We start from the raw sequence: 13,289 nt of genomic DNA, 5'->3' as shown, positions 1-13,289 counted from the left end.
TGGGAACTAGGTGAAGTCTCTTCGACATTCCAATTACCCACATAACATAAAATAATCATGACCTTATAGGCTAGGCCACCCGCTTAAATTTAGTTCTTTAATTAATAAATGTTTGCGTTCAAAATTTATTGTTAATAGATTTAATGAAAATATTATATTAAACATGTATTTTTTCAGACAAAATATAATTACTAAATAATGAAATTTGTATAATATGGGTTAACAAACATTTCAGAAAATGATTTTATTTAACTGTATTTGGACTTAATCGGTTATATTGCTTAGTACAACTTTAGTATAATACTAGTTTAAAAAGATACAGGTAAAAACATTGGTTCTAGAAAAGAGCATCCAATAGGATAAGGAAATAAACAATAGATTTATTGAGGTTTCCTTGTTATACAAAGTAATGCTTAGCGACCGAGTTGAGCCCAAAACATGTACCTTATATTTTATACCTGGAATTGACAATTTAAAAGCACGGTACTTTGAATAACTGCTGACAATTGCTATCGGATTCTTATTTGAACTGTAACTACTAAACAAAATCGAATCGATAATTTTACTGTTTCTTAGTGAGCATTTATTAAGAAATATTTATTTATTTTAAATTGCAATTCATTTCCCTTTACAAGATGTTCGCCGATATTGACGCCGCTCTAGCGCTGCTGGAGCTGCACAACAGCCCCCGTCAAGGTAATTACGAAAATACTTGTAAGTGATAGCTTATTATTATAGATAGATAAGAAATCTGAATAAGGATTAATTTTAATTTATAACGTTTAAATTTTTACAGTCGAAACAAGATCTATTGGCGTCGCAACGCAGGTAACGATAAAACTAAAATGGTTTCTTTTGAACTAAGGATACCTAAGTACCCGACATTTGTCTCCCAATAAATATCAAACAAAAGATTTCGTTACACATGAGACAGTACGCAACCGATGCATTTCTCAAATGTTTTAGATCAAATAATAACTGAAGTAAAATATTATTAGAATATTATAACGACACTATTACTGACTGAACTATACTATATTTATAACTTATATACCTCCCTTGAATACACGGGCGAAAATTTGTAAAAAAAAAATTAAAAATTTTCAAGCGAGCCACCTAGCTTAATTTAGGTGAATCATATAACTGTAAAAACGGTCATTATATATCTAAGCCTAAATTTCTTTAACTGTGACCAGCCTTATAGTTAGTAAGACTTATAAAATCTCGTATATTTTATGAATATAATAAATTGTAAGAAGATCGTATATCGATATCGAGATCGCGTCGTAGTATACATTTTTGAAGCATTTATTTTTCGACAGAAGCAATCTCACATTAATCAATACGGTTTTTTTAATCTTTACTATATCCTCGTATATAAAATATATAAATGGAGTACCTATGTTTAATATATACCTACCGAGGTACTAGTTAGTATTTGAGTTCTTCAAAAAGTTGTATAATTATTAAGTATGTATACCACATACAAATGTATCGACAAATAACAGATGTGCTTAAATATTTAAAAATAATAATCTTCTGCGAAATCGTGAACAATATTATTTTGTCATGCATTGATTGTGTGTAAAAAGTACATAAGTAGTTAAGTATGTATATATATATATATAGTAAAAGACTAAGCGTTCGAAATATACGATTAAATTAAAAAACTTTCAACGCTAGGCGAGCCAGCCAACTGACGATGATTGGTCGGCCGCCGAGTTACAGTACTGATTCAAACATTTACAATTATGTCAATAGGTTACGATTAAAAGTGGTATATTAGCTTTGGGTTACCTTCTCCTGTATATAACGTATTCCCTTTTGACAATAGAAAATCAAAAATAGGAAAGAAGCAATGCAATGCTGAATGTTCTATTAAGCCAGTCATAATAGGTTTACTCTTAGCCATTTAAGTCATAAATAACAAGATTTTCTTTTATTTTTCAGCCGCAAATCAGAGGAACGTTCAGAATCTTAAACTGACATTCGATCAAGGAACGCAGACCGATCCTGTTCTCGATTATCCTTCAATTGTCAATTTAGAAGAACTGGAAACGGCATTAAAACACTTGTACCAGCAGGTCCTAGCCGTATTATATAATTCCGAAAAAAATGAAAGTCGATCAATAATGGATAGGACATCTGAAGATCAAGGACTAGATGAGAATGAAGAGATTTTAGCAGTAGAAGAACCGACCATTGTTCTTCAAAATACGTCAAGTGTTGAGCTCGAAATGGATGAGATGGCTGGTGGCTTAAAAATACGTAGAGTATCAGCGCAGACTACTAACGCATGTTTGCCATTGTCGGTTAACAATGTTGATATGGTTTGTATGTTTATATATTATTCATGTGTATACATAAGTAGTTAAGTATATAAAATTTAATTACCTCTAAAGTTCGACGTAAACTTGACCTAATGATCCAAATAGACTTTAATATTAGCACAGAATATATAACGTATCTCTCTATCACTGGCGTCCAATGGGTAAAAGTAATTTACTGAAAGAGACCAGGTGCAGATCTAAAGGCTTTCGTGCTTTCCGAGGCAAGGGTGTTAAAACTGCTAACTTCGGAAGTCCGAGCCGCTACTGACAATTTCTCAAAAAAAATCCAGCAACATTATTATTGGTCCATCCGGGATCTTTAAATATGTGCTTTCACAACTCAAAGGCTACAAACGTATTTATATTACATAGGACTCATAATCAACTGAATTATAGAATTTCTATGGTCCTAATTTAATTTCAAAACGATTAAATAAAAACGAATTGCAATTATTTTTAAAGAACGCTTGACGTATTGTTAAAAAGCTTAAACACATTAAACTATAAAGTTATTATTTAGTATGAATTACGATACAAAATATTTAATAAATTATTATACTCGATTATTTTAAAGACAGCTATTATATTTATTCTATGGTCTATTTTGTATGTGGCGCTGTAATGAGGTGCTGACTATATAATACCTTAATCACCTATTTATAGGGAAATAATCTATCAATAAATAAAAGCCAGTATTGACTAATATAAATTCTAACATAAATAAGTAAATAATGAAAAAAATTAACAACTACCTACTTATACTGACAATGAAATCAATATAATTTTTAAAGTATTTTAAATTCGTAGGTTTCAATTGGAAACGGCAATGTCACCGTGCCTGCCAGACTAATGGCAGAAATCGATTGGACTTCCCACACTTTAGCGACGAGACGAACATTTACAATTATGTCAATAAGTTACGATTAAAAGTGGTATATTAGCTTTGGGTTACCTTCCCCTGAATATAACGTATTCCCTTTTGACAGTTAATAGAATTTCAAAAATAGGAAAGAAGCAATGCAATGCTGAATGATAGAACATTCAATAGCCAGTCGTAATGGGTTTACTCTTAGCCATTTAAGTCATATATAACAAGATTTTCTTTTATTTTTCAGCCGCAAATCAATCATTAGCCATGCCAAGTCAGAGCACACTAAGTAATAATAATATAATAACTCAAACTGACGACCAAGAGGTAATACTTGCATTCAATGCAAAATTGTATTATTTAATTGTAAATAGTAGACGATATTGTCAACACCGTCGCTGAAAGGTGCAATGTTCCTAAAAGGATTGTTAGGTTGGTATTCATATTTTAATCCCATAACTTTTGTACCTTTTAACTTTTTAGATATTTTATTAAGAAAATGGAATATTTTTTGTATTATACCATCTAACAAAAAATCAGATAACATAAAGTAAAAAATTAAGTAAATGACAAAATATGTTTTTGTAGTCCGGAGACTTAGTGTTAAAAAAATTACAGAAGTTCTATTACGACAAAATGTTCGGACGAAGCAAAGTTATATAGAAATCGTCAACGGTACAGAAAAAAGCACGAACAACAAAACCGAGAGAACGTCTCGCCATCTTCTGCGAAGCGGACGAATCCGAATATTTGAGATTAAGGAGACAAAGATCTTTTATTAATTTGTACCATTTGTTAATCTATTAAAATATGTAATTACTTTTAAATAAAGTATAAAATATACTAATAGTTTTTTTTTTTTTTGATAAAATAATTAATCAAGTACAAATTTAAATGTCATGACCAAGAAACCAATATTATCATTATTATATATTTGTATCAATATTACATCATAACATAAATTAAATCAATATTCACAGAGTAAACAATTGTGTTTTTAGTAAAGTTAACATACTATACAATCTAATCTGAACAAAACAGTGTGACTTTTTTGTGTGGTGGGTGTTTTGCTATAAGCATTTCACTATCTACCGATCATTAACTAATACAAATGAATTGAGTACAAAGGGACGAAAGCTTTTTACGAAACGTAAAAAGCTGAGTCAATCAATCAAACGCAATATACCAATACTCAATATAAAGTCGATAATATAGACCTCACAGAAAGTAAACTTCGTAACATTATACAGCAAGATTTAGCTTTAACAATACATAATTTAGTAACCACGCAGCTAAATACTATTAATGATCAAATAAAAGGTTTTTGTGAATCACTTAACTTTATTAATGCGCAGTATGAGCAAATGAAATCAAAACTTGAGAAAAAATTAAACATTGTTGACCAACTAAAACGTGAAAATGATAATCTTTAATCCTCTGTAAAAGACCTTACCTCTAGATTAAATATTGTTGAAGTGCATATGAGAGAGTGCAATGTTGAGATAAATGGTATTCCTGAGCATGGAAATGAAAATTTATCAAATGTAATTGTTCAATAAGTAATGTTATTGTAAATCCTTTGACGGAAGACGACATAAAACATGTTACTAGAGTTGCGCAATTTAACCGAAACACCGAAAACGAGAAACCGCGATCAGTCATCGTCAAGCTACAAAGTGCAAGACATCGAGACGCGATGTTAGCGGTTGTTGCTCAATTTAATAAAAAAAATCTAAAGAAAAACTAAATCACATCACCTCGGAATGAGGGACATGTAAACCTATATATGTTTCGGAATATTTATCGCCAGAAAATAAAGCACTTCACGCAGCCACACACACTAGAGCCAAGTAAATGAAATACCGCTTCACTTGGGTGAGAAATGGAAAAAGTTTTGTACGTAAGGATGAATTGAGCCAGGCAAAACAAATCAAGAATGAAGATTGTCTGAAGCTTATAAGCTAACATCATTATTTCTACCAGTATTATGGGTTAGCAAAATGTTAGATATATACTATCAAAACGTAAGAGGCAACAAAAACGTACGATATCCTAAAAAATTTCCTAAATTCTAATTATAAAGTTGTAATTTTTACTGAAATATGGTTGAACTTCGCAATCTCTAGTAATGAGCTGTTTGATTCACGCTATATAGTGTACAGGAAGGATCGTTTTTGTTCAGAACTCTCAAAAAAAGACGGAGGAAGCGTATTAATTACTATATCTAAAGATATTTCTTCTTGCCGAGTATGTCATTGGGAGACCGACAATGAAATGATGTGGGTTAAATTAGACATAACCAGTGATTATTCTGTTAAAAAAGGCGGTGTTTGTGTTGTATACCTACCACCTCCGGTAAAAGTAGAAAATACTAAATTTTTTTTTGAAAATATATATGTTGTTACTAATCAAATTGATGATGTAATAGTAGTAGGCGGTTTTAATATGGGCCTTATTGAATGGAATGCAGGTGATGATTGTACGTATTTGATTCTGTATCATCCTAATCTGTTAATAAGTCTCTCGTATCCTCATATATCATACATCCGACCCAAAGTCTGTATACGATACAATTTTTATAAGGCTGATTATGCAGAGATTGGTAACGAATTAAGTGATATGGATTGGTATTACAAATTTTCCAATTGTAATAATGTTAATGCCATGATAGAGATACTTTACAGCACTCTGTATGAAATAATAGAGCGATTAGTACCTAAGCGAAAATTACGGAATTCTAAGTATACTAAATGGTTCAAACACAACCTTACTAAGTTACTCAAGGAAAAGGAGAAAATATGGTAACCCTAGGGATAAACTTGAATTTCAAATATTGCGTAGTCACTGCCATGATTTATTTGATAGTTGTTATAATAACTACAAAAGAAACGTCGAATATAATATTCAAAAGAATCAGACTTTATTTTGGAATTACTTTAAAAGCAAACGTAATGTAAATTTTTTGCCTGCATCTATGTCGTTGGGTGGCATTAGCGCTAGTTCAGGCGTAGAAATAGCCAACCTTTTCGCTAGCCACTTTTCTTCTGTCTATCCTAATGAATCTACACACACGATAACTCCAAATAATATACATTACACTTCACACACATATAACTCACATTACAACACTTACTAAAATAACATTTAACGAAGAGGTGTTAAAAAAAATTAAATCATTAGATCCTGAAAAAGGAGCGGGTCCAGACGAAATTCCACCTATTTGAATAAAAAGATGCGGCTCTGCTCTAGCTTTTCCATTGACGTTAATTTTTAATAATTCTATAAAGGACGGTATTTTCCCCGAGGAATGGAATAAAGCGCGAATAGTACCAGTTCACAAATATGGAGACCGATCGAATAACTACCGTCCAATCTCTATCCTTTCCTATCTTTTTAAGCTGTTAGAGAGCCTAGTGTATCCCTTGCTTAATAAACATTTTAACAACATCATCACACACTCGCAGCACAGTTCAAACTAATCTAACACATTTTACTTCAGACTTGGCATTAGCAATGGACAGGGGGGACCAGATAGATGCTATACATGCTGATTTCAGTAGCGCATTTGACAAAGTAAACCATCAAATACTTCTTAATAAATTACATCAGTATGGCCTTGGAACCACTCTACTTAGATGGTTTCAGTCATATTTGGCATAAAGATCTCTTACAGTTGCCGTAACTGGGTTTGAATCTCAGATATATTTAGCTAAAAGTGGGGTTCTAATGGCTCACATTTGGGTCGCCTCTTGTTTCTCGTTTTTATAAACGATATTACTGAGAATATAAAGTATTGTATGTGTTCATTTGTGTTTGCAGACGATCTCAAAATATACAAAACAGTAAAATACGGTCGTATTGTACGACCTCAACAATATTATTGCATGCTGTCATCTCAAAAATATGACTGTTAACGTAGGCAAATGTTTTCATATAAAATTTACCTGTAAGAAAAAACCGCTTGTTTCTAGTTACTCAATTGAAAATAAAATATTACAAGAATTATCGCAAATTAAAGACTTAGGAGTCACTATTGACAGGCGTCTAACCTTTGTAACTCATGTTGATAACATATTTGTTAAAGCGGCTCAAAATCTTGGTTTTATCAAGCGGAACACTCAAGGCTTTTCAAGGAAAACTAAATTACTCTTGTACAATTCATTGGTGCGTAGCTTAGTCTTGAGTATGCTAGTGTTATATGGAACCCACTGTATAGCGTACAATCTCAGCGTATTGAGAGTATTCAGCGAGCCATTACGAAACATCTTGCTTTTTCATGAAAAGTATTTCTCTTCGGAGTAGGCGCGAAATGTTAGAACTTAAATTCCTACACAGTAATATTAACTATAAGGTAACCAACTCAGACTTAATTGAGAGAATACTGATATCAGTTCCGTCTAGGGCACACAGAAGTACTCACACACACAAAATATTTCATACTCCTTGCGTAAGTCTCATATTGGTAAACAAGCTCCCTTAGTACGGTTGTATAGTAAATATAATAATATCGTTAGATCAATACCGAGATTGACATTTTTTATGACTCTACCTTAATCTTCAGAAATAAGTTACTTAATTATTATAAAATGCATGATTCGTTTTAATTATTACTTTTAATAATTTTAATTATGATTTCGACGATTGATTCTTTATAATAACAATGACATTATTTATTATTTAATTTTGACATTTTTAATAGTTACAGATGATTTTTTGTTACTTTTAATTTAAATTAGATTAGATGGAATCTGGAAGTGCTATTGTAATTGACATGCATATTAGATTTACTATTCCTGTTTAATAAAATAATTATTTTTAATGCTTTATATGTATGTTGTAAGTATGCTATTACAAATAAATAAATATTTATTCCGAATATATCTCCCCGAATACGCGGGCGAAAACTTGTAATAAATAATTTTAAAAATTTTAAGCGGTATATTAGGTATAAATAGAGTACAGCCAGTAATAGTATCGTGGTTATAATACTCTAATAATATTTTACTTCAGTTATTATTAGATCTAAAACATTTGAGAAATGCATCGGTTGCATACTGTGGTCACGCATAATGAAATCTTTTGTTTGATATTTATTGGAGGACAACCGTCGGGTACTTGGGTGTCCTCAGTTCAATAGAAGTTTATCCACCATACCATTTTAGTTTTATCTTTACCTGTGTTTCGACGCCAATAGATCTGGTTTCGACTGTAAAAATTTAAACGTAATTAATTAAAATAAATCCTTATTTAGATTCGTTATCTATATACAATTAGAAGCTATCACTTACAAGTATTATCATGATGACTCCGGTGGGGGTTTATGTGCAACTCCAGTAAAGCTTACGCAGCGTCGATATCTGAAAACGTAGTCATTTTAACGCTTAATTAACTGCAATTTAAAATAAATAAATACTTCTAAGTAAAAGCTCACTAAGAAACTGTAAAACTGTTTATCGATTCGTTATTGTTTAGAAGTTCAAATAAGCTTTCGATGGCAATTGTCAGCAGTTATTCAAAGTACCGTGCTTTTCATTCCTAGTATAAAATATAAGGTACATGTTTTCGGCTAAACTCGGCCGCTAAGCATTACTTTGTATAACAAGGCAACCTCAATAAACCTATTGTTTATTTTCCTTATCCTATTGGATGCTCTTTTCTAGAACGAATGTTTCTACCTGTATCTTTTTAAGCTAGTAAGTATTATACTAAAGTTGTACTAAGCAATATAACCGATTAAGTCCAAATACATTTAAATAAAATCATTTTCTGAAATGTTTGTTAACCCTTATTATAAAAATTTCATTATTTAGTATTAATATTTTCTTTGAAAAAATACATGTTTAATATAATATTTTCATTAAATCTTCTTCTTATTTTGTTCACGGGTTCTAAACATTTTGCTTTCGTCAGCACATTTCGTGGTTATGCTGGTTCTAAACACAAGAAATAAGAAAAATGAATACAAACTGATATAAAATCAATATATCTTTACATTAATGAAAGTTAGTTAAACTTTACCTTACTACATTCTCTGGTACAGAATAATTTTCTACCACAGTTTAAACAATATCATTTACTAGAGCTGCGTCTAGTTTCTTTTTAGCAGGTTTGTCAGGAAAAGCCGGTGAAGGCTTTCCTGTTCGCTAACAGAGATGCTAAATGAGCCGCCAATACCCTGAAAAGAATATTGTGCCATGTTAATATGAATATCGACATGAAGTGGTGAACATGTCCAAGAATGTCATTTAAACCTACTTTCTTGAAAAGGCAGCTGTCAAAAGTTTACGAGTGCCATTCGTATAAGTCTAGTCCATGTTCTCGAGAAGTCTGGCTGGAACTGATGCATTTCCGTCTCCAATTAAAACCTAAAATGATTATGTTTATATTAATTATTAAATATATTCCATGTAAAATAAACTAAGGCGCCAAAACCCATACCATTTCGTTATTTGACTTATTCGAATTTCTTAGTTTTAAAGTTCCTTTCTCTTCTTTATGAGCTCTCATGTTACTGTTTGTAAAGACATCGCGTTCTTTTGCAAATGTTCAATCACAGTCTCCAAGAGGACTCTAAAATTAATTATAAATAGAAGTTATTTAGTAATGTCTCATAGTTAACATTAAAAAAAACTATATTACATATACACACATTACGAAAACTCTGTATGAATCGAATTATTTTAATCCTCTCGTCTTTATTAAAATTCTAATATGATTTTGATTTAATTAACTAAGTACATGGTTGACAGTCGCGAACGACAGACATAAATTAAACATGAAAACTCAGTGGTAGATACCTACTTGACCCTGCTACTACAAATGTTCAAATATGTACCCTCGATCTTAGATTAAGCTTCACATGTTCCCATTGGGTTATTTTGATGTTGTTATATTTTTGAGCAAAAAAAAACTAAGACACCATTATGATTTATTGTCATTTCTCATTATTCTATCTTCATTATTGTCAGTTAACCGCGGTTTTTTGGTCATGACATTTAAATTTGTACTCGATTCATTATTTTGTCAAAAAAAGCTATAAAATATACTTTATTTAGAAGTAATTACATATTTTTAATTGATAAATAAATGTTCAAGGAACTTGTACTTGTTGAAAATTTTCAAAGATCTTCTTCACTTTGAGCTCATTCTACCATACTGTTCCACTGCGTTTTAAAATTTACCTATTCCTTTATAAACATACAAGGTTTTCTGATTTTACTTTCTTATGATGCTTAATTTATAAAAAGAACTAACTAAACTTTCTTCAACTTCAACAATAAAGGTTTATTTTTAACAGGTGACCCTCTGTTTCGAACTAAGTGTTTTATCCACTATTTAGATGTATGCTTGAAATATAATCAAATATTCGTTCTATATTTGGCTATTACATCAATTACAGTCAAACAACGAGATAAGTGTTTATAAGAAGGTAGTATAATATAAGTAGGGTAAGGTAAGGTAAGATAGTAATTTTATAATAGCTAAGTTTCGTTTGATTTATACGTATATTAATTACGTAAAATGATTTTTCTTTAAACAATATAAATTAAACAAACGGACGGGCCAAATCTTATGGCCGGCGTCTGTAGTGTCTACAATCTTGGCTTACGCCTAAAGAGGATAATTCGTATGAGCAAATCGTTTTATAATTGCTGTAAATAAATACAAATTGACGGAGGAATAATAACTACCTATATACGATCTCAATATCGATATACGATCTTCTTACAATTTTATTATATTCATAAAAAATACAACATTTTATATACATCTTTATATCTATAAGCCTGGTCTCGGTTAAATAAATTTAGGTTTAGAGAATATATGTAGGTCGTTTTTACACTCATATCATTAACCTTTTTTTTTATCGTGGGGAAATCCTCATGGATACCCTCCATATTTGATGATACATGGAGGGTTATGTCGGACTCTTACCGACTAAAACCACCACGGTTCCAGCGATCCACACTTGGCGAAGTTGCGGGTACGCTTGCGCATTCTTCCGCGCCTCCACCTGTAGCTATTCTTTTTGTCGAACCCTTCGATGTTAAATACCACTGTTGGAATGTGCCGGTTATGCTCACATATTTTTCGACCTGAAGGACCCCATTGCCCGGAGGTTCTCTTCATGGAGGTAAATAGTTGGCGTTGCGATGCCGTCTGTACCCTGTTCTCGAGTGGGCCTACGAGTGCATCTTTCTCCCTTTCTCTCTCCGCCGCCACCTTTTGCTTCATGACACCATCGCAAAAGGTTATCATCGCCTTCCAGGACTTTTCGCTCTCTAGCATGGACTTTACCACAGCTGGTAGCGATAAATCTTCTCCTACAGCTGCAATCAAATGGCGTCTCGATTCCTCCCATGCAGGGCACACTTGTAAAGTACATGTCGCTGTGTCCTCCTGCGCTCCGCAAGCATGGCAAATTGTAGTTGGTTCCCTTCCAGCGATTTTCCACAGATATCTCCCGAAACATCCGTGTCCTTAGAGAATCTGCACTAAATGGAAAGTCAGTGGAGAACGTAAAAGGCATTACACCATTTGAGCAGGACCGTCGAATCGCTTCTATTGTAGCGTGGCCTGCAGTGGGCTCCGCCAGTCTCTCTTCCTACTTTCGAATAAGTATCGAAAGTTTATTGGCCCTCCATTATTTTTCCTCTACTGCGTTGTAGAGACCATTACGTCTACAGCATTCAGACCGTCACAAATACGTCTCGGCTAGAACTTCCGCCTCCAAATCCCAACGAGGAGAACCAGCGAGAACGCATGCTGCCTCAAAGGATATTGTTCGGTATCCTCTGATGGTTCTCGTAGCCATGATTCGCTGTGGTCGCCTTATCAGTGCTTTGCTTTTGTTTTTAAGAGCGTTGACCCAAATGGGAGCCCCGTACAGTGGCATCGATTTGATCACCGCGGTATAGAGGCGACTGCATCCATCGTTTGGACCAGCGACATTTGGGAGTAGGCGTCCAAGTGTATTTGCTGTGGCCACCAGTCTAGGACACACTTGTCGGAAGTGATCCAGGAATTACTATCGACTATCAAGAACGAGGCCTAAATACCTAAGAGTCGATCCGACTTCGATGGCAACTCCTCCGACTGTAATACTAGCGGGACGATGGAAGCAGATCGCTCTGGATTTGTAGAGAGCTACCTCTAGCCCTAAATTTCGAATTCTCTCTACCGCCTGAGACACTCCGGCAGTAGCAAGAATAGCGGCCGTTCTAAAGTCACCTCCTCGGGCTGCCACGAGGGTATCGTCTGCATAGCAGACCAGGTTTACACCTTGTGTCAAGTCACCTCTCAAAACCCAATCGTATCCAAGGTTCCATAGAAGTGGGCCAAGAACAGAGCCCTGGGGGACACCACAAGATAGCTTACGTCGACTCCATCCTCCTTGTCCTTTATACGACACTGTTCGATCTGTGAGGTAGGAGTCAATCAAACGGCGTAGATAGAAAGGTACTCGGTGATACCTTAACGCTTCTCTAACACCAGCCCACGGCAAGGTGTTGAATGCATTGGCTATGTCCAAGGACACAGCCAAACAGATATCACCTTGTGCTTGTTCAGCGTCAAACTTGACCCGCATGATTGCGTCCAGCGTCGATCGTCCTCTCCGAAAACCGAATTGATTATCGGAGAGTCCGGGGCCAACTGTACTTAAGTGCACGACGACACGGGAAGCTACAATTCGTTCAAAAAGCTTGCCTATCTCGTCAAGAAGCACGATAGGACGATATGCAGATGGGCTATCGGCCGGCCGTCCATCCTTACGAAGTAGGACTAAGTGACCCTCCTTCCATGTCACCGGGAATCGGCCTTGCTCTAAGCAGGACGAAAAAATACACCTGAGCTTCGTTGCAAATGCTTCGAACATCAGGACGTTGAGCCAGATTCAGCCTGAGATCCCATCCGGTCCAGGGGCTGCATTTTTGGAACGCAGACTTGACAAAGCTGCTTCAAGCTCATCTTGAGTGACCATCAACCAACCAGGCAACAATGTGTCTACATTTTCTTCTATGTGAGGCGTCGACATATCGGCGGCGCCCAAGGGTGGAGCTTACCTCGAACCAATCGATATGGACTGCCCC

At 34.1% G+C, this 13,289-nt stretch overlaps 1 protein-coding gene and 1 long non-coding RNA gene across 2 annotated transcripts; one reads left to right on the top strand and one right to left on the bottom strand.

Annotated features, from left to right (window-relative positions):
• Positions 1 to 635: 635 nt before the first annotated feature.
• On the top strand, positions 636 to 3,257 carry LOC126772050 (uncharacterized). Its single transcript, XM_050492228.1, has 3 exons — positions 636 to 696; positions 1,951 to 2,330; positions 3,138 to 3,257. Exons 1-3 carry the CDS (start codon positions 636 to 638, stop codon positions 3,255 to 3,257), a joined length of 561 nt encoding a protein of 186 aa, XP_050348185.1.
• A 5,230-nt stretch (positions 3,258 to 8,487) lies between these two features.
• LOC126772015 (uncharacterized) lies at positions 8,488 to 9,741 on the bottom strand. The gene is made up of 4 exons (XR_007669611.1): positions 9,637 to 9,741; positions 9,454 to 9,563; positions 9,217 to 9,373; positions 8,488 to 8,555 (listed from the first exon to the last, which is right to left on the bottom strand). It is a non-coding gene; the product is annotated as an uncharacterized LOC126772015 (long non-coding RNA).
• Between the last annotated feature and the right edge of the window lie 3,548 nt (positions 9,742 to 13,289).

The sequence above is a fragment of the Nymphalis io genome, chromosome 11, assembly GCF_905147045.1.
Source record: "Nymphalis io chromosome 11, ilAglIoxx1.1, whole genome shotgun sequence".
In the NCBI taxonomy this organism is placed as follows: domain Eukaryota; kingdom Metazoa; phylum Arthropoda; class Insecta; order Lepidoptera; family Nymphalidae; genus Nymphalis; species Nymphalis io.
Note: the sequence above shows the minus strand (reverse complement) of the source record. Positions and strands in the feature narration are given on the sequence as shown.